The sequence below is a fragment of the Bipolaris sorokiniana genome, assembly GCF_000338995.1.
Source record: "Bipolaris sorokiniana ND90Pr unplaced genomic scaffold COCSAscaffold_9, whole genome shotgun sequence".
NCBI lineage: Eukaryota > Fungi > Ascomycota > Dothideomycetes > Pleosporales > Pleosporaceae > Bipolaris > Bipolaris sorokiniana.
Genome location: NW_006911903.1, coordinates 1,589,684 through 1,615,079, shown reverse-complemented (window position 1 = coordinate 1,615,079; position 25,396 = coordinate 1,589,684). Strand labels below are relative to the sequence as shown.

Below are 25,396 nucleotides of genomic sequence, written 5' to 3'. Positions count from 1 at the left end.
TTGGGGGCGTATGGAGAAAAAGAGATACTATCTCTGCAATCCGTTCGTTTTTCGTAGCGGTTTGTCCAAATAATTTACGATGGAGCTTCCACGAGTTCAACTCGAATAGGCGCAGCCTTTGCCCTCAACTGCTGCAAACCATGTTCCTGAAGCTGCAGTGATTCCGTACTAGAAAGATCCTCTGGCAAACGTTCCCACCAAATCCCAATCTTACCTTTCGGCGGAAAACACTTCACCTCCCCAAAAACCCCCATAACATACGAATCCCACACCTGCTCTGTTCCCGTCCGCTCCCGCTCCCGCTCCCCATCATCCCGTCCAACCCAAGGCCTAATCCCCTTATCCCTGCTCACCTCCGGAAAATACAACCCAAACTGCACCTCCTCCAGCTCCCTAAAGCGTTTCAGCATCCTAAACGCCATCTCCATCTCCTCCACCAATTCCTTGTATTTCTCGGGTCTATTCTTAGCACTCGTACACTGGTACACATCTCGGAAAAACACCGCGTCAACGCTGAACCGCGGGATCACAATATACCGAACCAGCTTCCGCATTCGTTTGCCGATCCGCAGGTAGAATTGGCTCATCAGGTCCAGAATGGAGTAGAAGCCATTGTGGAGGTGGAAGATGAAGTGCGCGAAGCAGTAGTGGAGGGTTTCGTGGTAGATGAGGCGGTTGGTGAAGATGAGGCTTTGGATTGGTTCTAAGCCGTGTAGTTTGTAGGAGTAGTTTCGAAGGGTGATAGATATGGCAATCGTGCGGGTTTGGAGGGTTGGGACGAGGACGTAGTGGTAGATTTGTTGGCGGAGTTCGAGGGGGAGCTTGAGGAGACCGGTGGGAGTGGTGGTCATTGTTGGACAGCGTCTGAGTTTCTGATGGGTGGCTTGCTGGTATTCGTGGTGCTTACTCATAGGCGTTGAGCAACATGAGATCTAGTGGGTTTCTTCAACCCGGTGGCATAGCAGGAGCACACTAGATACAATAGCGGGATGGTATACCTTCTTTTTCTGCGGGGTCACCGACTTTCGTACATGTAATCCGAACGGGCCACAGTTCGTACTTGTCGGAAGCAATAGCGGTGATATGTCCAACAGGAAGACATCTCTAGCTGTGATTATTGCTATATTCAGTGGGCTACAAGTTGCCAACCTGCATTTTATTCCTGAACACCGTTGATATTTGAGTGCTCTGATTGATTGAGGCGAGCATGAAACACAACACTACATTAACTATAAGTAGTTATTGGTAACATTCTCATTCAGCAAAAACATAACTTATGGCTGGTGGATGGAGGGGGGGAAGGCTGGACAAAAAAAGAAATCAACGAACACTCGTTGGTCCACGACATTGGACGGATGGATGATCGAAATCCAGACCTCCCGCAACTTTGCTTGATGCAAAGCGGGCGCTCTACCACTGAGCTATACGCCCGATGGATCTTACGTAAGATGAAGAAATTGTAAATTATATCTAATCTATTCTACGACATGAATAATCCAAGACTGATGTTTTGCGGTTCGCACATATCGGCTATGCTTGAGCGGCTCATAGTCTGCGGGGCCTTGGCCGGAGGGGTGTCGAGCCTCCAGAAGCGTGACGTGAGCTACGAGTTCACAGCCACACCCTTGGCGCATCTCGGACGAACCACGTCGTCAGCTTCTCCGAACACCGTTGCGCCTTGTCTCAGCAAGCAACACCATCTTCACAATTCCCACGACTGTACCCGGTATTTACAATAGTTTCGCAATATTCGCGGTGTGGTGTGCAATCGAAGCTTGTCCATCGACCGCGCGTCCGGCCTCTACGCTAGTATCGCGCCCCGAAAGTTGTTGATAGCTGGCAAACAGAGTATCGCAACTGCAACAACTGCAACCATGGGGTCACTAGGCACATACTTCCTCGATTTCGTCTATTCTTTCACAAACTGCATGGTTTGCTTTCCAAGCTCACCTCAACTGAAAGTCAATAGCCGAAGCTTCAAGATACTGCGGTTGCTAGGCGAGGTAAGTTCACAAGGCGCGGTTGAACTTGTGTTCAATTAACTGATCTCAACGCAGGGTGGTTTTTCCTATGTGTACCTTGTGCAAGACAATTCAAATCAGCAGCTGCTTGCGCTAAAGAAGATAAGATGTCCTTTTGGACAAGAAAGTGTCAGTCTTGCGCTGAAAGAGGTTGAGGCATATTCACTCTTTGCGCCACACCCGAACATTATTCACTCGATCGACTACTCCGTCGAGACCGACAAGTCAGACCCGTCTGCAAAGACCGTCTACATCCTCCTTCCGTACTACCGCCGCGGCAACCTACAAGACATGATCAATGCGAACCTGGTCAACCACACAAAATTCCCGGAACGCAGGCTGATGGAGCTATTTCTGGGCGTTTGTAAAGCTCTCAAAGCGATGCATCAATATAAGGTCAAAGGAGGACCCGGAGGCGGGGCGAGTGAGGGGAAAGCGAAGAAAGTCAGGAGAGACGCTAAGAGGGCAGACGCAGAGGCTGCGGAGAGTATGGAGATGCGTCCAAGCAGACGGAATCGCGACCATGACGAAGATGACGAGCAAGAGGCCGAAGGGCTTCTTGAGGAGTCTGAGGTTACAGCGGCACACGAAGGCATTGCGCCTGGCGGAGAAAGAGCATATGCGCACAGGGATATTAAGCCAGGTAAGTGGCCCATCACATGAACATCTCAATCGCGAAGACTAATAGAAACACTAGGGAACATTATGATAGATGACGACGGCAAGACACCCATCCTAATGGATCTTGGCTCCCTCGCACCTTCACCGACGCCCATCACATCACGCTCTCTTGCTCTACAAGTCCAAGATACTGCTGCTGAACACTCGACAATGCCTTACCGCGCACCTGAGCTATTTGATGTCAAGACTGGTTCCGTCATTGATACCAAAGTCGACATATGGTCGCTAGGTTGCACATTGTACGCGTGTCTTGTAGGCAAGAGCCCTTTCGAAGCACGATCAGATGAGACTGGAGGTAGTTTAAGTATTTGCGTGCTGGGTGGAGATTGGAGGTTCCCAGACGAAGGCATCCAAAGGGGCAAGCAAAAGGCCAATCCCGAGGATGCCATCTCAGATAGCGTAAAGGAGGTGGTCAGGAAATGCTTGAGACTGGAACCAAGTGAACGCCCAGATGTGGACGAGCTGATTAGGATTGTGGAAGACGTGCTGAGGAATCTGCCCGAGGATGGCTCGGATGACTAGACGGTACAAGCGTGGTCTAGCGTGGGGTAAAGGCTACACTGCTTGTCTTGGACGAAGTGTGGCTTTCCTATTCTTTGTGTGTGGGAAATTGAATACTCCAACTTCTATTTGATGGCGGACATGGCTTTGCATCAAAATATACCCCTTTACACTTGAGTTGGCCTGGGTGGTGTGCTGTGACAGGCTTGGGTAGAAGCGAAATAATGCTATTGACAAGGAGAGTCCTGCTTGTCAATGTCAAGCGTACCCAATAAATGAAGAATATCCCAAGTAGCTCGTGTGCTGGCCAGGTGTTGTGTGCCCCTAAAAAAAAGCACTGGCGGGGAAAGTGAAATCAGCGCTCAGGCATCCGAGATTGTACGGGCACATCAAAGCGATCTGAAACACGCCGTTTGTGGACATTACCGAGAAGAGACGTAAGCAGATGGCAATTGTATCCTCCCAAGTCGACAAACATGGCCAGATAGCAAAGAGCGAGAAGAGTGTTAGCGGAGATGGATTATAGTTCTGTAGCATTATGGCTAGCTGCATGACATAGTTATCCACGTGGATCTCCGCAGTCCGTCTTGGTCTTGGTGGCTGTTGGAGGTGGGGCGTGTCTGCAACGGCGGGAGTGCCCCTGCAGCAACAACAGACTGCTGAGATGAGAAGCCGGGGGCTGCTGCGGCTGCTGCGGGCCGTAAGGTCTTTCCCCTTTCACCATCTCCACTGTCTCGATCCATACATAGGTACTTAGTTGCGCGCGCGCCTGGCTTCTGCTTGTTTACACACAAACATCTGTACCACCATCCCCCCATCGCGCCCCTCCAGAAGCCGCCATTGCGCCAGCAACCATCCATCATCCATACGCACAACAGCAATTAGCATACCGCAGCAACAACAACAACAACAAAAAAGGCGTCATGACGCTCCGCGACACGTATGCCAGATTCCTGGCCACGCCCTCAACAAGCGCGCTGGCTGAGAACGCATCTCTTCACTACATCTCTACCACAACTAGCATCAGCGATGCGACCGCCATCATCAAGCACCTGTCGGTTCAGGAGAAGCTATTGAAGAAGACGAAGCAGAACATCCTCGACGCCGTTGAGGGTAATCGCGCCCTGAGCGTTGATGTGGAGACGACCATTGAGTTCAGCAACGGCGGCGGCGCATACCTCCCAGGCCTAGACGACAACTTTGTTGCAGACCGAACCGCCACGTTCCCCATGGTATGCATTGGCTTTTACCCAAGCGATTCACCGATACTGACACGAACAGGTTCACGTGGTCCACTTCGATCACGCAGGCAAGATCACACAGATTCGCCAGTACTGGGACCAGGGCTCGCTCCTCAGGCAGATCGACGTCATCGGCGCGCGATCGCGCAACTGGCCTATTCGGGACGCCAGCGAACAGATCCGCTTGATATCCAACAATGCCTCTGCTTCTCAGCCCGAGTCTGCGGCTTCGTCGCGCCCAACAACAGCCGCTTCTCGCGGCGCAGACGAGGTTTCCATTTCCTCGCGTTCGCAGAGGTCGACAAGCAATGCCATGAATGACCCGCACGCGTCGCTCTCGCTGTTTGCCCCACGCGAGACTGAAGAAGAGTCATCCTACACAGGCCAGCCTGGAGCGCCCCGCGCGCAGTCCGCCAAACCTCCGCCACGCGAGTACTCCGAGTTGTTCGCTACCGCCGAGGGCGGTTCGCCTACCCCATCACAGAAGGTCCCAGCCAAATCAGGCGCTGGAAAGAATTATAAGCCCAACCGCCTGTTTGACGAAGACGACGAAGAATCTGTCACCAGTGCGCCCTCGAGTGTCAAGACAAACTCAAAGAAGTATGACCACTTCCAGTTTGGTGACGGCGAGGAGACGCCAAAAGCCCCGGAGGCTCTACGACCAAGGCAGAACCAGCTCCGTACCAAGAACTCTGCGCACTGGGACTTTGACGATTTTGCTACCCCCGACAAGTCCAAGCCCAAGATGCACCCCCAGGCCGTTCGACACTTTGGCTGGAGCGACGATGAGGTTAGTTTGTTTTGTTAGGCAGAGACAGAGGCTGCATCTCCGTCTCTGCTCGTCATTGAGAGAAGAAACAAGATGCTAACATGTCTCCACTATAGGACGATGTCTCGCCCGTCCGCCGCCCAATAGTGCACAAGGCCCGCCCTGATGCGGATGCGCACTTTGAATTCAACGACGATGGTACACCCGAGGGGCAGCGCGCACGCCCCATCAAAGGCAAAACGGGCAACAAAGACCAAGGCCAAGGCCTCTACGATGACCACATCACCAACACGACCGAAGACAGCCCCGGCGTAGGCAAGAAAGAGAACATCAAGTCGAGCCAAGCGGTCCGCAGCTCCATGAAGACACACTGGGGCACGCACGCCGATTCGCCCGAGAACCGCGGCATCAACATTGCCGGCAACGGCATGGGCGGCCGCAAGGGCACCGAGGCTGCCTGGTCCCTGTTCGACGAGAGTCCCGCCAAGAAAGAGAGCACGGGTAGGCAGGCCGGCATTAAGACCAAGGGTGATGGCATGGGTGGGCGCAAGACGGCTGACAAGTCTTTCTGGGACTTTTAAACAAGAAAGGGTAATAAAAAAAATAGGGAAGTCAGCATTTACGCTCGCTTTTCGGTCTTCCTTTTGCTTGGCTCCCACGTGCCGGACGGATTGCGGCTTGGCTTACATCTGTCTTTTCTCTCAGTGTGTGTGTGTATGTGTTTTTGTCAATCTTTCGTTTTTTTCTCGGGATGAAGATGGGGAGAGTTACGCCATGAAAGCCTTTTTTTGTATTAACAGATGCCCCCCCCCCCAAAACCCTCTAATGATGCGGGATTGCGGCGGCGTCAATAAGAGATTGTAAAGCCATTTTGAGTGTACATTAGTCTTCTTCTTCTTCTTGTCTTTTATCGATACCCAAGGCTGACCTGGGGTTCGTTTTTTGCTCTTTACACGCGATTTTGCTATTTTGCAATGGACAATATGTATTTTGCAGTCTTGAGCAAGGAGGAGAGAGGAAGCGTATAGGCATTTTTGCAATAATAACAACATGCAAAAATTCAAACGCTAGAAGGGTGAGGGGGGCTCAGGATATTACCTTTTTTTTTATACCGAAAGCCCACTTTTGAAATGAAACAGTTTGGTTATTTTGCCTCTTAGTATTCCAGGTCTTTTACTCGGGAAACTTGTCCTTGATTTAATAGTACAGTTTCTTGCCCACCTTCATTACATAAACGTCGCGAGCGAAATAAATCACTCAATCAACATGTCAACCGTCGGCATAATTATCGGGGGGAATGATCCCTCGTAAACACGACCTCAAGCTCGTCACCAACCCTGCCATTATCAATCTCGCCATCCCAAGGCACAAACGAGACCGAGGCACGTAGACCCCAGCGCTTCCCTAGCTCCTTGCGCTGCTCAACCGGAACCCTCGCCTTCATGCCCTCCCATACAGCACGAAACGCTTCGCCCTGGCCCTGGCGCTCATCTTCCTGGCCCTCGTCGGGAGCGTCGAACCATACCCCCTCATCCACCATACGTCCCAGATCGTCTGTCGGTTCCATCGACGCCCAGATATCCGTGGGGGCGTACCTGACACGCACTTCCTGTAGACTCGTCGTTGTCGAGGAGCCCTCCGCCGCGCCAAGTGCACGTGGAGCAACGAGCATAAGTAGTGCATGCACACAGACTTGGATCCAGTAGCGGATCTTCACAGGGAGCGCGTAGCCCGGGCGGGAGAGGTGGCGGTGGTGGTACGACTCACGGGATATAAAGGCGAGGGGGAGCGTTATACTGGTTAAGTTGAAGGAAGGAGAGGATAGGTAGGTGAATAAGGGTGTTACTTCGAGGGAGACGAGGAGGTCGAGTTTGCTGGATATATCGACTGCTGAGGCACCCTGTGCGGGATCGCGGTTGGGGTCGATAAAGGGGTAGTGGGTTGAGAGGCCGAAGGGGTCGTTTGCGTTGGGGGGCTGAGAGGGGGTGCGGTGGCGGAAGGAAGGGTATAGAGGCATGTTTGGGGGGTCGTATAGGTTGTCGTCGTAGTGTTGGCCTTCATGGTCGTATTCGTCGTAGTGAGCGTTGTAGTATGCGCCTCGGATGTAGTCGACGTCGACTTCAACTTGGTCGTGCTCCCAGTAGTCATCGACTCGGGCCTCATCTCGCTCGGGGGGATAGTTGCGTAGGTTGGGGAGTGTCTCCCAGTCCAGGTGTATCTTTTTCAGCCACTTGAGCCATTGTCTGCCGGGACCATTTGGTTCTTCAATCTTTTCGAACAGAGTCTTGAGTACGAAGGGTCCACAACTGAGATAGACGGTATGGTGCTTGAAGAGCACCTCGAGCGCTTCACGGGCGACTTGGCGGTTGAGGAGGAAGTAGTCATGGCGGGTTATGAGGAGAATGGCAGCAGCGCTGGGCTGGAAGTACTTTAGATTGCGCCGCTCAATGGGCCGCTGGCAACGGTGGCTTTGAGTGGCAAAGGCATAGTCATATATCTATATGTCTTGTTAGTTGTACGGCAGAATATGGGTGTGTGCATGGATCGTAGAGAGGAAGTGCGTACATGGTCTCTGAGCTCCCGAGGAAGTTTAAGAAAAGGGAAGATGGCTTGTTGCAGCAGTGCATCCTCACCTTGGTGTTTTACTGCATCGACATGGTACGCATCAACGGCAGCCATTGTGCGTCGTGTTCTTTTTTTCTCGTAATTTAATTCTCCGCTTCACGCGTCGTGTTCCTGTCTGCAGAGCAAGCCCTGCCCCGCTAGGCAGCAGCTAGGGAAGTGTTCCAGGTTCCCCGCCACGCCGATCCTCACGTGAAGGCAGATTTTCAGTGCCGACGCCACCCCTGTCGTGCGGCAGCATGGCGGTGCAAGCGCCTGACACAGAGCTTGGAAGAACGGGCCGACTTGTGCCTGTAATGACCTTCATACGCGTAGCGTGCCGTCTTTTCGGGTCGCTAGTAGTCGCGTCAGTAGGGAGCCCTGAAGCGACAAAAGCCGTCGAGGCCGAGTCTCGTTGTGCTACTAGATTCGTGAGGCAATGGCCCCCCGAGAAGGTTTCTCATCGCCCGAAGCTAACAACCAACCTTCTATGAAGGCCTTAGTCAGTCGACGCCAAGCGGAACCTCTTCTACTCATGGTCGCACGGCATACAGGTAGGACTTGGTCCATGTACATATGTCGTATCTATGTGCATATGCATGTACCACTCCAGTCTGTGGCCGGCGCTGCAGTCCTTCGATTGCTGATAGGTTACGGTATGTTGCCTGTTCAGGTACTGTCGCCACCCTCATGGGCCCATGGCACGCCGAGTTTGTCACCAGCAAGCATGCAGAGACAAGGTGCAGAATACACATGTATCAAGGACGGGTCGGCAGTCATCTCATTTTGTCTGTCATGGCCCTATTAGCGCCGAGCTGACTGGATTGGATAGCACCAAACCAAACTAGCCAGCACCCCAAACTGGTTGAGCCCTTTGACAACCGAATGCCCTTGAATCAATGCATTGCGGAGGCTGTATACATACGGGTCGTGGGCCGACTGGGGTGGGGGTTTTTCTTTGTTGCCAACCGATACTCAGCATGTAATGACGGGTTTGGGCTTGTCTTGCATGTGTACTACCCCCAGCGCCCCAACAGTTCCACCTATGAGCGGATACCAGCCGCTGGCAGGTTGACGCGTTGTGTAGTGAGTGCACAACATCCGTCCTTGACGCCCGTCTGCTGTGCGAATCTGGCGCATCTGGATAACGTGCCGGGCCATGTGATGATGATGATGATGATGCAGAAAGAAGGTGTTCAAATGCTGCAGCGTCATGAGTGGCATGTACTGTGTATGCCGTGTTTGAAGCTTTATCAACAAAAGGTCCCTGGGCCGTTCCTCTCTTGTGGGGGTGTAGCCCTGCATGTGCAACGGCGTCTGTGTCTGATGAGGCGCACATCTCTTACATGCTAGTGATGCTGTGTTTGTAGCTCCAAGTATTGACATCCATGTACGAAGCGGGACGGAAGCGTAAAGACTACTGATGATGATTTGTTGCGTAGGAATGTTAGCACCTTGGTGCTAGGGCCATGTGGACGGTGGGATACTATTGGAATGATAATAATGATGATGATTATGATGATAATGATGACGACGGTGCTGGTGCCGTGATCCAGCGATCCACGGTACTAATGTGGAATTGCAGAACACGCTGGTTAGACAGAGCATATGGAGCAGTGTGCTGGTACAAGACATCAGGTGGCAGCTGGCAGCTGGCCGTTGTATGTGCCGTTGTATGTGCCGTTGAATGTGCCGTTGAATGTATGGACCCGGTGGTTGGGTCTGCGTTAGGTGGCACGGTCAAGTCGAGTAAGTAATTACAGAGTGAGGAGAGGACAACATATGCTGCATGCTTGGTGTAATAGAGGGCCGAAGTCGGCATGAGGCAAAAGAGCGACACGCGGTGCAAGAACAGCTGTCCCAGAGAATGCAGTCAGCAGCGAGGCCTGGCCGTGACCCATGCTGTTGTTGGTGGCAAGACTAATGCTGAGTTAATAGAAGCGGGTTTAGCCTTCCGTCGTGTCACCTCAGGATGGCACGGATACTGGATCTCGTCTGCCCCGGATGGGCGTAGTGGGCACTGGGATGTCGATCAAGAAAGCAGGGACGAGTGAATTGTTTGTGGACGGGATAGAGTGGATTGAGGATGCCAAGAGTAGCAGAAACACGGGACCGGCAGCGAATAGGACTACGGGCTGGGGCTACAGTGGCATGATTCTGGTGGCTGACGCATGCAATCCTGGTTTTGTCAGACAGCTTCTTTCGAGCGCCCAAGGATGGAAACAGCAGGTATGAAGGGCTATGGCTGGATAGTCTGCCTGGGCGCAACGGTCACTGGCGATCTGCGAGAGGGCCCCCGGCACCACAGGCACGGGGCTAGCAGAGTATGGCAATGGCGAAGGCGAAGGCGACGGGAGCTTGGGACAGGGGAGGGGCGCATGTGCTGCCACGGACGGATGCAGAGGCGAGGCGCGCGTGTGAAGGAAGGGCGCGTGGATCGGGGTTATGGGGGGGGGAAGAGGAACGTGGAGGAAGAGGGTCCTGATAGCGCGGCATGGCTGCAGCTTGGGCGGCGAGGAGTGGCCACGTCGATTTGTTTCGCGGCGGATGCAGTAGAGCGAGGGCGTAGGCGTGAGTGCTGTCCTGTCCTGTCCTGTCCTGTCCTGTCCTACCCTGCCCTGTCCTGTCGCAGAATTTGCTTGGGCTCGGCGCACTCGCCGGTTGGGTAGCATATGCAGAGGGACATGTGGGACCTCGTGGCGGTACAGCGGGCAGCGGGCTAGCACTACGGCTTGGGCGACGGTGACGACAAAAGGACCAGGCTCTACCATGTTCGCATCCCGCTTCCGCCGTCGTAAGTCTGAGTGCTAAATAATAGGCGTGGTAGTCGTAGTCGTAGTCGTAGTCGTAGTCGTGCCGTTTGCTCGCCTGTCGCTGTGTTACGATACTGTCTGTCTGTATGTATGTACTGTATACTGTACATATACTGTACCTAGTTTAGTGTACTATTACATAGTAGGCACTCTGCGCCGTGCAGGCCCATATCCCCCTTGGCCGCCCCGAGTCAATCCGCGTCCCCCGTCTGGAGCAGAGTCGGTAGCGCGGGCACCAGTTCACGCGTCGAGACAGGGTGCCCATATTAAAGTGCAGCTAGCCGCCGCTAGACGGGCTGCTGAGATACACGAGGCCTCGATTGAACGATTTCCCACGTGTGGCTCGCTCGTGTGCTCGGCGCCAGCATATCCATTAATTGGCTGTGCCCTGGCCCTGCCGAAGCTCTCGCAGACTCGACTCGACTTGACTCTCTCCGTTCTCTACAAGGTCTCGTCCGACGGTCGTACATTGCTCCCTGACCGCCAACCGCCGGCTGCCCGCTGCTTTGTTGTGCTGCCCGCTGCCCGCTTGTGTTCCCACCCCAGCGTCCTTGGAACTGCCTGGGGCCGTCTATGCAAGGCACCACTGCTGTTGCTGTCCCGTCCTTCTCTCTTCCCCTCTCCCCTTCTTCTCCCTGCCCGGCTCCCTGTCCTTGTTCTTGTTCTTGTTCTTGTTCTTCTTCTTCCGCTGCTGCTGCTGCTTCTTCTTATTATTCGCCCACTTCGTTCTTTTTTCCCCACCTTCTTCGCGACATGCACCCGACCTGCTTGTCTGCCGAATGTGCTTAACGCCCCAGGTGCATTCTTCGGTCTCACGCGCCCTGGCCCTTACAGAACCTGCCACCCGCATTCGACTTTCTTTTCACGCCTCGCCTCACCTCATCGCACCTGAGCCTAGTAAGACGTCAACTCGTCGTGTGTACCACGCCAGCTCCACGCCACCCACCTCCCCGTCCACTGAGTCGGCCCAACCGGCCTGCCTCTTGCTCGAGCGCCAGCCACGACGCTTCGCTTGACGCCAGAGTGCCACAGTTCCTCTCTCCGTCGTGCCGATCCTAAATCCCACCATCTGGACGCCCTGGACCAATTGCGCCCGCCAGCAACCACTCCCACACGCTCTCGTGGCAGTATTGCACCCGCCGCACGCTCCTTTTTTGCCCTGTCCTCGTGCTGCCTCTGGCGTCATCGCCGTTGGTGCTGCTGTCCAGGTCGCTGTCGTCGACGCAATTCAACGTGTGACGTGCGCGCGCCCTCCCGCGTGCCTCGTCGCATCGCGCTTGCCCTTTGAGTCGGTGCCAGTCTGGCTTGGCGTAGCTTTGTCCTGCCCTGCCCCACTTCATCGCCTGCCATTCTCTCGTTGGAGCAGGTGCAAAGCAGTATCCCCTGCTCAGCTCGACTATCCTTCCCACCCCGCCTCGCTCTCACTTCTCCGTTCCACGCTTCTACTATACGTCGATCATTGGGAACAGGTCCCCTTTTATTTCTCAATCATTACTTTTGGACCCTCTTCCAGACCCTGGGTCCTGCCCTGACCCGTTACCACTTGCACGCCACCCTGTCAGCCTCCCTATTGGTCCTGTCTCTCGTCACCATTCAACCCTGTGATCCATTACCTTACCAAGAGACCTTTTTCGCTAACGCAGAGGCCACACTGCCCGCTACTATTAAACAGCTCGCTCGTGAGCAAAGCCCACAGCCATGGATTCATCAGCCCAACCGCGAGTGCAGCATGGCAATGGTGTGCATGGTAAACTGCCTCAAGGACAGCAATCACTGCCACCATTATCAACCCTCACAAACGGCTTGCCCACGGCCGAACACAGTCCGGCCCAACCAAAGCAACAATTGGACAGCCGGGACATCCGCGACTCGGGAAATTGGTCCATTGCTCCAAGCAAACGTGAGTATCCAACACCACCTGCCTGTCACCTACACGTTGTTCTAACGTGCACGCCAGACTCATCTACCATCTCTCAGCACATGGGGCTGCAGGTGCAAACTCTTCTGAACCCTTCAGACGATTCACCCTCGCGTGCATCGATACCAGAGACACCATCGTCAGCGAGGTATCCTTCTGGCTTCTCTCAGTCTTCACAACCAAGTGCTTTGCCATCTCTCAACCAAGGGTTTGACAACAGGCTAAGTGTTGATGCTAGCTCACATCTTGAATCTCGACGCAGCAGTGTAGACAGCCGCATGAATGTCGGTATGGGCCATCTCAGCATCCATCCACAGTCACCGTATGAGAGCCAGAATGCATCCCGGGTGTCCCTCGTCTCGAATCTGCAGCAGCAACGAGGCATTGCAAACCCCGAGTCGCGCCCCAATGGCACTTCCCCTCTGTCGCCTAATCGCCATGGTCCACGTGCCAACCACCCTCCACGGCGCGCTCCCGTCATTACTCCAAACCCCAAGAGTGTATCTGGAGCCCCTAATCCTACCGCCTCGGCACCGACTAAGGGATATGCTTGGGCCTTTCCGGCAGATGATTTTGAGCATGAGGACAAAAGAGCATCCAGTAGTGGTGAGTCTAGCATTGACCGCTCAAATGTGCCTTCGCGTCAAAACAGTATTGCAACTTCAATCAATAGTAGTATATACGCTACTGACTCAAGATTACCGCAAGGCCAACAGCGTCTAGATGACGGCATGTATCCCAGTCTGTCTCGTGTGACATTACTGACTGATGTAGACATTCCAAGTACCCACCATCATTCTATGCAACATCGTAGCGTTACGAATCTTCAGAGCATAGATCCCAGCAATCCTTTGACTCCTGGTGGCGGAAGCTATAGTCGGACACCCGAGCTTCGCGTGAGCCACAAAATGGCTGAGAGAAAACGCAGAAGCGAGATGAAGACTTTGTTTGATGACCTAAACAACATCTTGCCCAACTCGCCAGGCAGCAAATCAAGCAAGTGGGAGATACTTACTAAAGGTAAGCTTTGCTACGGCCTCTCCCATGTATCTTCCTAACAAATTACAAGCCATCGAGTACATACGAAATCTCACCAGAGCACATCAGACTGCTCGCGAAGAGATTGGTCGCTTACGACCTGACGCTGAATATTGTCGACGGGCCCAAGAAGAGAACGAGTTACTTCGCTCCGAATTGACAGCCGTATGGAATGCTCTTCGTCGTGTTGACCCCAACAATGCACACGTCTACGGAAGCATGACTGGTCATCTCGCTCAAGGGCATCCCACAACGCCTGGTTCTGCCACTACCGTGCTCCCACCACTTCAGCAACAGCAACAGCAACAACAACAACAACAACAACAACAACAACCGCCAGCTTCGTGGGTGCCACCGCATGCGAATGCGATGCAGGGCATCGAGTTTGGTGGGATGCGCCCATACGAACATTCACACCGCTAAAACCATATTTCTCTTCCAACTCAGTCAGGCTGAGCGCTTCTGCTCAACAGCTTGTCTTTGGCACTATCCTACACAGTTTGCAGACGGACAAAAACTTGCGCAATCGTTATCGATATAGCGCCGGATCCAGTCATGCCACATTTACGGGATGTTCCTCTTAACCTTTTTTTTTTGCTCTTTCTCATCGAGGGGTTCGAGGCGGGTGTACTTTCCAGTGTTATATCGACATGTGTACACGCCTTGATTGACTTTAGGCCAACTGAACCCCCTGAGCGTGGCGTTGATTACTTTCGAATGTGCTTTACGGCCTTTTTCAGTATGGAAAAAATTCTCGTAGCATGGCCTTTGCGGCCTTTTTTTATGGTCTCCCGAGGCGAAGAGGAGGGTACTTTTATTTTTACTATGTGAGCGTAGGGCATCATCTATTTGCAGGAGAGAGTAATTACCCGGCAAGCTGGACAAAATTTATACGCCATATATTTCCAGGGTGGATTAAAAAGATGAGAAAACTCAAAAAGGCATCTCTTGACTTGTACTTCTAGTATATCACCGAAAAGGGACGGATGCTCTGTATTTACCATAGCCTGTGAACAACTAAGGTCCATATTGTTTGTAACAAGGTTCCATGGTGATTGTTTATTATGTATGGTGTTCACTGTCCTTCTATAGTAGCTAGGACCTTTTTTTAACCAAGGTCAAGGTTAGCGATCTATGCTGGAAATCAGCGCTTAGATTGGCGCCCCTGAGATGGTGAGATTCTCTCGCAAAGAGTTTCGCGCAGATTTCTACAGGCGATGGTCTTCTAACTATACCTCCTTGATATCTCTATCTAGCGTTGATGAGAGAAATTCTTCTTTGTTACTGATCCTAGTAGTACTTTTCTTTTGATATCACTCTAGTGTATCGGGGAGGAAAGAAAAATGTATCATATGCGGTTTAGTCACAGTAGTAGTAGTAGTAGTAGTAAGAAAGATCAAGTTTACGGTATCCCTTCTTTATACTGTCCCTCCTTGTAAGTTACTTGTGGTTAAAGCAAGGGGCCCATTTGAAAGGATTGGCATTGTTTGAAACTCTAGATTCTTATAGAATGCAAGGTTTAGTTGGAGAAGTTCCACACCGGGCCTACCGCAAGATGAGTCTGGAGCTAATATTCGAAACAAAATATCCCATATTTTTTTTTCGAGGAACCTCTCTCTCTCTCTCTCGGTCGACTAGACTACCTTACGCTTTTTTCCCAAGCAATAATAAAGGGGGGGGGGGGGTTGTTTTTTTAATTCTCTTAACCTCCCATCTATTCCAGTCCGTACAGAAATTAATCTTTGTTATATTTTTTTTCGCCCAAGTTAAAGCGGTTGAGTAATAAAGTTTTTTTATATCCCCGGCTTGTATATAATCGTGGCTTATACACATTCAATTCGGCATGATTAATCGACTAGAAACACATACACACACCAAGACATGGACATTGAGAATGTACACTATCAGACTGAAACTAAAGCAAAAAGAAAGAGAGGCACTTTGCGCTGATCTTCTTCGCATACAAGTAAGACAACCTTGACACGTTCGTGGATAGTAATTCGACACTAGCATTGGTGTTCGATATAATACATATCTACATGAATGTTCCACAAAAGAGACCTATGCTAAAGTCGTTGCCTCGTGCAGGTGGTAAAAAAGAAGACGCTTCTTCTACTCGTGCAAGATGCGCACTGTGCCCAGGCCTTTTGGACGTTCACAGGTGCCCGTCCATCTTGCCAGCGCGTAGGACATCATCGACGGTATACCGTGTGATATTCCGCTGGATAATTTGCAAGACGTAGTTAGTATGTCTGTTGATGAAGATATTGTAGCGGTTGCTGATTTCCTGGATGGGCTGGAAAAGACTAACGAGGTGGAGTTATGGGATTCCACAGTTGAGGAATATTTTACGCACATAGTTCATACGCAATGAAATTTCTCAACTTTCGCGGATTCTAGTTTAACTTGGTACATAACTATACGTTTGTGGCGTTTGCCTAATTCCACACTAATAGATTTTAGTTCTTAGATTTTTTTTCCTTCGTAAAGTTTAAAGAGGTGTTCAGCCCCACCACGTGTCTAAACTCTTTTTTTTTCGTTGCCTCAATCTTTTCTTGCTTTAGGTTTCGGGAACAGAGGGATGAGAACAGGGGATAAAGTTGTTCTAGGTTAGGGGATCCACGTATAGGCGAGTCAGACATGGGGGTTGGGTTACGGAAGGGGACATGCCATTACTCGTAAGTTTCCAGTTGTCGAAAAGGGAAGGTGGGCCAAGTGGGAGATACGAAGACGATTGAGGAAACTCGCTCTTTACCTCTTTTGGGGAAGCAAGGGTTTTAAGAGAGAAAGAAAAGCGATGTAGGGAGGTGGAAAAAAAAGAGGAGTGATCAGATTCGGAAATGGAGAACAAAGTATAGCTCGATGCGGTCAGACTGAGTAATGCTGAATGAACAAATATGGTATTACATGTGAAGAGAAATGGCAACCGAGACCGCCAGAAAGGGTATATGTCATTAAATCCAATACAACGAGAATATGGCTTCTCACAAAACTTTTCTATACTATTTGAAGAAACGTAAACAACAACGCTAGTAGTTTAACCGCGATGCAAAATAGTGTCCAATGGATTCTTGGTCTTCTGACCCAACTTCTTATTCATCTGCTTCTTCTCCGTTTTGTTCATAAGTCCCTTTGCCTTGATACCGCGTTCCTTCCTTAACTTCTTGAGTGCTTCCTCTGTCATTTCTTGGCGGAGCATCTGCTCTACGACTAGTGTCTTGCGGCTGCGCCGGTCGCCTCGGCCAATGAGGATGCCAGCAGTAATATTGCATGTAAGACTGCAGCTGAGGATGATAGCGGTGACTTCTTTGGGCCGATTCTTGTAGTAGATACCCCATGTAGTGCCACCAAGGGCACATTGGAACATGGAGTGGAAATCGAGAAGGACGATAATGGTGATGAGCAGGCGAATGGAAAAGGCATGGTGCGTGTATGTCTCGTGAGGCCGATAGAACGTATGCGATTTGGCCAACTTGCCCTGGTGATGTTCCAGTTTCTTTTGCTCCTCCGCAGTCAACACAGGTGTCTCCACATCTTCCTGCATCGCTTCTCCAGTTTCCCAGGCAGAAGCTGGTGGCATAGCTGGCAGCTCGTTGTGATCTTTGAGTTCCTTTAGGCCCCTCTCTTTGCGAATCCTCCAGGTTTTGTGCGCGTAGTAGGCGACAAAAGCCATGTGGTAAGTGTCGACAAGGCGGAAGGGAAACATGGTGATTCCAACCACACAGAATAGAGCGGTAAGAATCTGGTCGGCGATTTCAACAAAATAATCTTGTCGGTGGCCGACATAGATCCAACCGATAAGAAACAGAACCCATGCTGCTCCCCAAAAGGTAATAAGGAAGAAGTACAAGGTGACAATAAAGCCGAGCGGGTTGCGGACGTAGCGTCCGAAACCCTTCATGGTCCGCTTAAACTTTGCGCGTCGCGAGTGGAGGAGGTGGCGCACATGGTCATCGAGAGCTGCCTTCTCCTCGTCTGTCCATCCTGTCAAGGAAGCACCGTGAGGGAGCACGGCATAGTGGTGACCGGGGCCTTCCTCCATAGTGGACAGAACTGAGTCGATTGAGTTTCGGCGAAGCAACTCACCATCATCACCACGTGCATCACTCGTTGGTCGTCCTGCTTCGCCTGTTCGTGTCGTTTCTGCGGTTCTTGCCCCCCTGGCCGTGCCCATTTCTTCGTCCGATGACTCGGACTCAGTCTGAACCAGATCGTATGTAGGCTGGCGATTGTAGAGCCAGGGCAGATTGGGTATAAACAGCGAGTTTTGAACATTGTTTAGTGTCGTCAGGGTAGATATTTCGGGGTCTGGGAATTGCATTAGCCTACGATAGTGAACTGCTGAGAGAGAGGACTAACCAATGACATCGAGTACATCAACGACATTATCACCCATCATGTTTTGACGGGGAGTCTTCTCGCTGCGGCGCATATGAAAGGCTGAAGACGTCCGAGTAAGGCCTTTTCGCGGGTTGCTAGTACCTTGAGCCGGCGGAGGACCATTGCCAGAAAAAGGGGTTGTAGCTTGTGAATCATGTTCGTACAATGGCTGTAAATGTGTCGTTCCTGTCAGTTGAGGCCGCAGGGCATCGTCGTTGAACATGGCTTGTGGAGGCGGGCGCGGCTCGGAACTGCTTCGTCTACGACCACCTTGCCATGCATTGTCGACAGCTAGAGCTTGATGTGAGGAAGGAGCGGGCGCTGCATCGGCCTCTTGGATAGTCTGTGAAGTATTTGCAGGTGGGAGTGAAGATCTCTGGGCGCGGATGGAGGAACTGCGTAGTCTTAGGGGATACGATGGCGCTTGGTGCACGCGCTGTGATGAGGCAGAAGGTTGGGGCGCAGGTATGTGGGTGGTGGTGGTAACAGTAGGGTGAGTGATGGTAGTTGAACCCTCTGGAGAGTGGTGTAGCGTAGTCCCCTGTCCCGGAGTGGTGTGAGTGGTTGAGACAGTAGTAGTATGGGGGCCATAGGTGGTAGTGGTGGTAGTAGTCGAAGTGGTGGGCGATGCCTGTGGGGGGCTTTGATCGTCTTGCCTGGGTTCCATGGTTGCAGTAATCACGACGGGCGTTCCCCCAGAAAAAAAAGCGTGGGCAACAGAGCAGCCGGGCTAGGGAAGTAGAAAGGCAGATGGTTGATCCAGTGCTTGCTAAGCGTGCGTCTGTCCGGTCGCAACCGGCAAGAGCTTAGTTGATGGTTCAGTAAGCAGACAGCGCGTGGACCCTGGGCAGCGAGCGGGCTAGAGCGACGCTAGGAAGGGGAAGAGCAGCATATGTACATATGTGGATGCAAGGCGTCTTGGGAAGGGTGTGGACAAAGGTTTTTGAGGGAGTTGGCATGGATGTAGTCTTTGTAGTGGTGTGGCTGGAGGACGGGCGGCAGCGTATACGGGAAGGGCTCGCCACAGCCACTCCGCGACGGCCGGCGCCCGGACCAAACAGCAGCCGGAAATTTTGCGTCATAAACACGCTGGCCGTGCGGGGTGTGCAAATATCGTTTTTGCACGGTGCCGCCAGCTACCACATGCATATACATACTATATATTGTTGCTTAATTACATATATGCGACTGATCTCATGTGCATACAAACACGCGCTGTAACGTGATGTGCCACCAAAACATAAACGAGCCGTCGCCCTGGCCATGTGCTAGCGTGCCAGCGTTCCGCATCCTTCATGGGCTCTAGTCTAGCCTTGACAGCATAAGTACAAGCTACGGCAGCCGAAGACGCGACGCACAGCATGGTCATTGTCACCGCAGTCATGTGCCCGGATTGTGTGGTGTAGTATTACGACAAATCCGCTAATGTGTAATCCACAGTACCTCTGTACTTATGTTGTCGCTTGATGCTTTCCGTCAAAGCCCAACACCTCGCCAGAAAACCACCGGCGAGGCGTGTTTTTACTACATGCGGCAAGCTTGCTATAGGGCTGAGACGCGTCTCTACCTTGGCCCGTCACGCTTTGGCCAATGCTGTGACGCAACTGTCCCACGCCTGCTGTCCCCATCTATGCCTAAAACAGGGCCGCCTTTGCGCCCACTCAACATTTATAGTACTCAGGTCCTCTCTTCCTACCTATCGCCATCACATCCCACCTCGCTCCACCATGAAACCTATTCGCGTCCTCTTGCCGGGCCTCATGGCTGTCAGCCATGTTGCTGCGGCACCTCAGCAGGTAGTCCTTGACGCGTTGGACAAGCCATCCGCCAAGCCCATAGGAGTCGGCCACTTCAGCGAATGGAGTCGCCAGACCAAGAAGGAGTTTTTGGTCGATTGGCAAGCTGGAAAAGAGTCGGAGTGGATTTTGGTCCAAGGCAATGAGGGGGGTGATATGGACTCGATGACTGCAGCTCTTACTTGGGCATACCATCTCGAGCATGCTACCATGAACACCTCCAACCCCCTCAAGGCCATTGCCCTGCTGCAGACACCATCCCATGCCCTTGATCTGAGGCCTGAGAACAAGCTGGCTCTGGACAATTCGCAAATGACGCCTGGCCACGAGGACCTACTGACACTGGACGAACTGCCCGAAGATCCAGAGACATTGAGCACCAAGCTCAAGGGCATTGTCCTCGTCGACCATTCCGAACCCCTTAAGAAATGGTCAACCGCCAAGATTCTGAGTATTTTCGATCATCACAAAGACCATGGCACCGCGCCAGACGCTGATCCCCGTGTCTTTGAGACGGCAGCGAGCTGCACAACCCTCGTCGCCCGTCAAATGCTCGACGAATTGGAGAAGCTTGACGAAGAATACCACATGCCGCACGAGCTCCTCGAGCTCATTCTCAGCGCCATTGCCATTGACTCTGGCGGCCTCACAGGCGACAAGACCACCAAAGCCGACATTGAGACTTCCAAGCGCATCCTCGCACGCAGCAATTGGAGAAACGACGACCTCAAAGACGTCATGGAGGACCTCGACGACGAGCTCACCAAGGCCCAAAAGGACATTGACAATCTCGGCCTATACGACCTCCTCCGCCGCGACTGGAAGTCCGACGCAATCGACACGCCTTCTCCACGCACCCCTGCCATAAGCGTCGGCTTCGCATCCATCCCTTACTCAATGGACGAACAGATCCTCAAGACGGAGTTTCAGGAGCTATTTGGTATGTTTCAATTGTCCTTCCTTCTTTCACCTCCCAAAAGTCTCAAGCTAACAATATTGCACAGACTGGTTCGCCATCCACGCTGCCTGGACCGCCCAAGCCAACGTCGACGTCTCCGTCTCAATCAACAAGTACAAGAAGCACTACAAGGACGGCAGCAAAGAGAAGATCAGGGAAATCGTGCTCGTTGTCCGCGACGACGTACGCATTGATCAAGATCAAGCGGATTCGCTCTTCAAGCTTGTCAAGGACGCGATTGAGAATAACAAAGAAGGCATTGATTTCCAGCCGTGGCATAGGGCGGATGAGTTGGCGCCTAGGCAGATGGTTTGGCAGCATAGATCGGATGCGGGCAGGAAGGTCATCAAGCCGCTTGTCGAGGAAGCTATTATGGAATGGGACTGAAGGAAAAAGTCGCGTCTGGGAGGAGTTGCAAAGTTACCCTTTTGTTATCATCGTTGTATACCTATTGTCTTTTGCAGCCTCTGGATTAGGCTCATCAAACACCACGATTATTGCTATGACGAAAAATGAAAATGTGATATCATGATTCATGTCTCTCTCTTGCGCTACGTGAGAAAAGCCTTCGTTGCTATGTAAAATTGAACAGTCAAACAAAAACAAAAACAACAAAACTAATACACAATGCGAAGCGCAAACCCTACATTCCTCCGAGTCCCAGCAAGATATATCTCCTCCAACCCGGCTGTGTTCCGGAAATCCCCCCTGTAAGAGCCTTCCCTTGCGGGCGGCTGGAACTCGAACGGGGGAAGACTCCTTCATTCAAGCCAATGGCCAAGAGAAATAAACTGCCGAACTCGGTCGGCATGATGTGAAAGTAGAAGTAAAAAAGATCCGGATATTCAGAAATCCAGAAATCCAGTAAATTCCGGAAAAACAAAACAAAAAACAATCAAAAACTTTGAAAAGCGCCGCCCAGATGCCGAAAACGAGAGGGGTATCATCATCAAACGCCAAAATAACCAATGCTGCGTAACCATATCCATCTAAGGGCGCTACCGGGGGCGGACGCTACGTGCAGCAGGAGCAGGCTTGCGCACGTTGGCTGCATTGGTCTTGGGAGAGAGCACATGGCCGCCCGCAGGCTTGGTGCGAGATCCAGCCCGAGTCGAACGTGTGGTGCCAGTGGTCGTCGTCTTCTCGGCCTTCTCAACCTTCTCAGTTGCGGCCTTGGGAGCAACATTTCTAGTGCGCTTCTTGGGCACAGGCAATTCAGAGTTTTCCTTGTCCTCGCCAGACAGCTCGTCGCTGCTGCGCTTCTTTGCTCGGGCCGTCTTTGTTGCTTTGGCATATGTGGGGACAGCTTTGGTATTGATAGTCTTGTTTGTGGAAGTGGACTTAATGCGCACTTCTGGAGAGGATGCGGGTCGCGAAGAAGGCGCGCTGGGTACAGCATTGCGAGGTTTGCGGCCAGCAGTACCAGTACCAACTGTCTTCTTGGTGGCGGCAGTAGTGGTAGTCGTTGTTGTGATGGCGGTTGTATCTGTGACCTTGGTTGGTGGGGCAGGCGCGGTAATAAGTCGTACTGGTGCTGATGCCTTGAGGAGGTTGGCGAGTGTGGTTTGGCGCGTCACGACCGGGATGCGGTTGACGCGTCGCTCGAGGCGCGACTGCATACTGGCGCACTGAGCCTCGCACTGAGCTCGTAGCTTCTCAATGCGCGAGTTGAGTTCGATTTGGAGGTTTGCAAGCATATTGCCCTTGGCCTCAGCTGTAAGCCCGCTGGTGATGTTGTTCATGATGGTGGAAGTGACGCGTGAACAGCCACCAGGTTGATGGCGGTACCGGGTATGAAGAGAAGTTTTCAGAAAATCCCTTAGAGTCTCGAAGAGATCCTTGGGTAATCCTAAGAAGCTTTGGTGTCGTCGCTGCGATTGAGGCTGTGTCCTTCAGGTGCTGTGTCCAGAGAGTAAACAACGCGTACTAGGCCGCGACGGTGATAATGGGAGAGTAGATAGAAGGTGACAAAAAACCCTACGAGTCTATCCGGTACTTTTTGCAACAGCTGAGAGAGTTTTGGGGGACTTCTGTTGCGGTTGTGGGTGGTGTTGGTTGCGGTTTCTGTCTCGTGTGGGATGGTGGAGGAAGGAAGGATGGACAGTTGGCGAGGCTTTTGTACTTATACCTACGCCAAGGTTGCCGACCACCTCCAGGCTGCACATAATGTAGAGTAATAATTACAATATTGATGCTTCAGCAAGCACTGAATGAGTCACTTCCAACAAAATGACCGCAATACAGCGCTGCACAGTAGGGCGCGCAATTCGCGATATCTCAAAACACACGAGTAAGGTTTCGATTACTTGTATTGGAATACGAGTCATTTCTTCTGGTATAGCTGCGCACGGTCTCCCGCTGTCTCTCATTTCCACGTGACGTCGGGGGTTTGCTTGTCAGCCTCCGGTCTCCGCTGCAGCGACCTAAGCTCAGCAGCATACCAGTACCGTCGATCTAATCAACTACCCCAAACTATCACTTCGACACCTAAGACAAATCACATTCAAGATGGTGTTAGAAGCCTCCATGATAGTGTACGTTTGCCTCCAAACCCCACACCTGCTTTTCCTTACTAACCTTCGCAGTGTTGACAACAGCGAAGCTAGTCGAAACGGCGATTATGTACCCTCGCGATGGGAAGCGCAACAGGATGCTGTCAACATGATCTTCTCCGCGAAGACTGGAGCAAACCCAGAGTCTTCTGTGGGCTTGATGAGCATGGGAGGCAACACTCCAGAGATCCTCACGACTCTGACAACGGACATTGGCAAGGTGCTTGATGGACTGCACAGGACAAAGATAAAGGGTAGCTCACATTTCGTCACGGGAATCAACGTGGCGGCGGTAAGTTTCCCTGTAACATTGGAAGAGATCACTTCTGACTAGGGCGCGCAGCTGGCTCTCAAGCATAGGCAGAACAAGTCACAGAAGCAGAGAATAGTCATATTCAACTGCAGTCCTATCGAGGAAGAGGAGAAGAACCTGGTGAAGTTGGCGAAGAAGATGAAGAAGAGCGGTATCAGCATTGATATCATCGCATTCGGCGAACTCAGTGACGACACTACGCGGAAACTACAGGCCTTCAGCGACAACGTGCAGAGCGCCGAAGGCTCCTACCTAGCCACCATCCCACCCAGCGCAAACTTACTGAGCGATTCTTTGATTACCACACCCATTGTCGGCGGAGAGGGAGCGTCCAACGCTGGGGGTGAGGGCGGTTCTGGAGGTGGTGGCGGCGGCGCGTCGGGTGGCAACGACTTCGAGTTCGGAGTAGATCCTTCGGTCGATCCGGAACTTGCACTTGCGCTCAGAATGTCTTTCGAAGAAGAGAAGGCACGACAAGAGAAGGATAAGAAGGCAAAGGAGGCTGCGGAGGGCAAGTCGGAGCTAGAGCCAGTTGCTGAGGGCGATGAGAAGCAACCATTGCTAGATGATCAGGGCCAGCCTAGTGGAAGTGGAAACAAGAACAAAAAAGACGATGACCAAGACAAGATGGACACAGCATGAACCAGAGTAAGCGTGGCACGGCGTCAAGGTGTGTTTAGCACAGCTTCCGTATAGAGCCTTTATACCGGGCAGAGCATCTACGGCGTCTACTGTATGACTAGAGCTAGTGTCTACCACATCTGACACAGATGGATGAATGAAACAAATAATGACTTTGCTAGTCTGCTTAACCTGGCATGATCGTGTGTCTTGTCTATTGATGACTCGTGTCCTTCGAGCCCGGCTATCCCTATCCAAACGACGCTTCAATGACGTCGACGTCTGTCGCAACTGTAGGAACCATTGAGAGTCGTCTGTCTTCGAAGATGCTGCTCTCAAGCTCAACAGCCTTTCTTCAATCGCCGCGCTCCTTGATGCACACTATGCATGCAACATGGGCGTTCGAGCTGGGCGTTTCCCATATGGCCATGTATATCAATTGCGACCACATGCCATAACCAACCCCTCGTTCCGCGATCGTCATATCCTTCTTAGAGACTGTGCTGCCCTCACCCTCTCACCTTCACAAATCCATCCAACCCTCGATCAAACTTGTCGCACCGGATGGGCATTTCCACAGTGTAGAACGGATTCTTCATTACGTAGTCGGCATACAATTCATATATCTTCTTTATCATTGTATCCACGTTTGGCTGTTGCGGCTCGGTGAAGAGTAAAAACTTTACTCCGGTTTGTGTTTGGAAGCATTGGATGCGGAAGTGGGAGCTCTCGAGTACCTCGATACCGGTAGCACGGACAGGGAAGGTTTGCAGGTTTGGGGTGGTGGTTGAGGCAGGGGGCGCGCGAGCGGGTGGAACAGGAGAGAGTTGGGCTGTTATAGCGTGCATGCTGGAGCGGGATCAGCAGAGCCATAATTGCGCTTGTAATAGGCCTAACCCATGGAAGGATCCAGCGAGCATAAGGTAGTCATTGCTGGTGAGCTTGTTCATGCCCGTGTGAAACTCGCGGTTATAGATGAGGCCACCCGACTTGCTTACTATGAAGAGTGCAAAGACAACCCTGTTACTGTTAGCTGGAACGCTATGATACAAGGCCTGAGGCATACATGTTGCAGACGCAGCCTTATCTGCTGGTTATCGCGACAATTAGAGCGTGGTGTTGCGGCTTGGGTTCCGTGAGCGGTGACGGATTCTGCCCCTCCGCATGCATCTCCCTGCAACCCGAGCTACTAG

At 52.1% G+C, this 25,396-nt stretch overlaps 11 protein-coding genes across 11 annotated transcripts; 5 read left to right on the top strand and 6 right to left on the bottom strand.

Moving 5' to 3' along the window:
• Window positions 1-36: 36 nt before the first annotated feature.
• Window positions 37-1,084, bottom strand: COCSADRAFT_340163 (uncharacterized protein). Its single transcript, XM_007703317.1, has one exon. It carries the CDS (start codon window positions 909-911, stop codon window positions 75-77), a length of 837 nt encoding a protein of 278 aa, XP_007701507.1. The 5' UTR covers window positions 912-1,084; the 3' UTR covers window positions 37-74.
• Window positions 1,085-1,667: 583 nt separating this feature from the next.
• On the top strand, window positions 1,668-3,496 carry COCSADRAFT_120619 (uncharacterized protein). Its single transcript, XM_007703316.1, has 3 exons — window positions 1,668-2,003; window positions 2,058-2,664; window positions 2,719-3,496. The coding sequence occupies exons 1-3, from the start codon at window positions 1,875-1,877 to the stop codon at window positions 3,222-3,224; spliced, it is 1,242 nt and encodes a 413-aa protein (XP_007701506.1). The 5' UTR covers window positions 1,668-1,874; the 3' UTR covers window positions 3,225-3,496.
• Window positions 3,497-4,126: 630 nt separating this feature from the next.
• Window positions 4,127-5,794, top strand: COCSADRAFT_172699 (uncharacterized protein; the record flags this gene model as incomplete). The annotated part of the gene is made up of 3 exons (XM_007703315.1): window positions 4,127-4,435; window positions 4,485-5,234; window positions 5,330-5,794. The coding sequence occupies 3 exons, from the start codon at window positions 4,127-4,129 to the stop codon at window positions 5,792-5,794; spliced, it is 1,524 nt and encodes a 507-aa protein (XP_007701505.1).
• A 536-nt stretch (window positions 5,795-6,330) lies between these two features.
• COCSADRAFT_191510 (uncharacterized protein) lies at window positions 6,331-8,024 on the bottom strand. Its single transcript, XM_007703314.1, has 2 exons — window positions 7,779-8,024; window positions 6,331-7,710 (listed from the first exon to the last, which is right to left on the bottom strand). The coding sequence occupies exons 1-2, from the start codon at window positions 7,890-7,892 to the stop codon at window positions 6,499-6,501; spliced, it is 1,326 nt and encodes a 441-aa protein (XP_007701504.1). The 5' UTR covers window positions 7,893-8,024; the 3' UTR covers window positions 6,331-6,498.
• A 2,106-nt stretch (window positions 8,025-10,130) lies between these two features.
• On the bottom strand, window positions 10,131-10,892 carry COCSADRAFT_27747 (uncharacterized protein; the record flags this gene model as incomplete). The annotated part of the gene is made up of 2 exons (XM_007702766.1): window positions 10,131-10,709; window positions 10,767-10,892. The coding sequence occupies 2 exons, from the start codon at window positions 10,890-10,892 to the stop codon at window positions 10,131-10,133; spliced, it is 705 nt and encodes a 234-aa protein (XP_007700956.1).
• A 1,254-nt stretch (window positions 10,893-12,146) lies between these two features.
• On the top strand, window positions 12,147-14,175 carry COCSADRAFT_340084 (uncharacterized protein). The gene is made up of 4 exons (XM_007703313.1): window positions 12,147-12,527; window positions 12,585-13,274; window positions 13,320-13,565; window positions 13,615-14,175. The coding sequence occupies exons 1-4, from the start codon at window positions 12,326-12,328 to the stop codon at window positions 14,004-14,006; spliced, it is 1,530 nt and encodes a 509-aa protein (XP_007701503.1). The 5' UTR covers window positions 12,147-12,325; the 3' UTR covers window positions 14,007-14,175.
• A 2,054-nt stretch (window positions 14,176-16,229) lies between these two features.
• On the bottom strand, window positions 16,230-18,935 carry COCSADRAFT_191508 (uncharacterized protein). Its single transcript, XM_007703312.1, has 2 exons — window positions 17,943-18,935; window positions 16,230-17,891 (listed from the first exon to the last, which is right to left on the bottom strand). Exons 1-2 carry the CDS (start codon window positions 18,628-18,630, stop codon window positions 16,621-16,623), a joined length of 1,959 nt encoding a protein of 652 aa, XP_007701502.1. The 5' UTR covers window positions 18,631-18,935; the 3' UTR covers window positions 16,230-16,620.
• Window positions 18,936-19,588: 653 nt separating this feature from the next.
• COCSADRAFT_120606 (uncharacterized protein) lies at window positions 19,589-21,250 on the top strand. Its single transcript, XM_007703311.1, has 2 exons — window positions 19,589-20,699; window positions 20,764-21,250. Exons 1-2 carry the CDS (start codon window positions 19,691-19,693, stop codon window positions 21,102-21,104), a joined length of 1,350 nt encoding a protein of 449 aa, XP_007701501.1. The 5' UTR covers window positions 19,589-19,690; the 3' UTR covers window positions 21,105-21,250.
• Window positions 21,251-21,310: 60 nt separating this feature from the next.
• On the bottom strand, window positions 21,311-22,459 carry COCSADRAFT_200899 (uncharacterized protein; the record flags this gene model as incomplete). The annotated part of the gene is made up of 1 exon (XM_007703310.1): window positions 21,311-22,459. The coding sequence occupies one exon, from the start codon at window positions 22,457-22,459 to the stop codon at window positions 21,716-21,718; it is 744 nt and encodes a 247-aa protein (XP_007701500.1). The 3' UTR covers window positions 21,311-21,715.
• Window positions 22,460-23,225: 766 nt separating this feature from the next.
• On the top strand, window positions 23,226-24,224 carry COCSADRAFT_92657 (uncharacterized protein; the record flags this gene model as incomplete). The annotated part of the gene is made up of 3 exons (XM_007703309.1): window positions 23,226-23,251; window positions 23,303-23,561; window positions 23,613-24,224. The coding sequence occupies 3 exons, from the start codon at window positions 23,226-23,228 to the stop codon at window positions 24,222-24,224; spliced, it is 897 nt and encodes a 298-aa protein (XP_007701499.1).
• A 462-nt stretch (window positions 24,225-24,686) lies between these two features.
• On the bottom strand, window positions 24,687-25,358 carry COCSADRAFT_340029 (uncharacterized protein). Its single transcript, XM_007703308.1, has 3 exons — window positions 25,272-25,358; window positions 25,101-25,225; window positions 24,687-25,052 (listed from the first exon to the last, which is right to left on the bottom strand). The coding sequence occupies exons 2-3, from the start codon at window positions 25,151-25,153 to the stop codon at window positions 24,713-24,715; spliced, it is 393 nt and encodes a 130-aa protein (XP_007701498.1). The 5' UTR covers window positions 25,154-25,225; window positions 25,272-25,358; the 3' UTR covers window positions 24,687-24,712.
• Window positions 25,359-25,396: the final 38 nt, after the last annotated feature.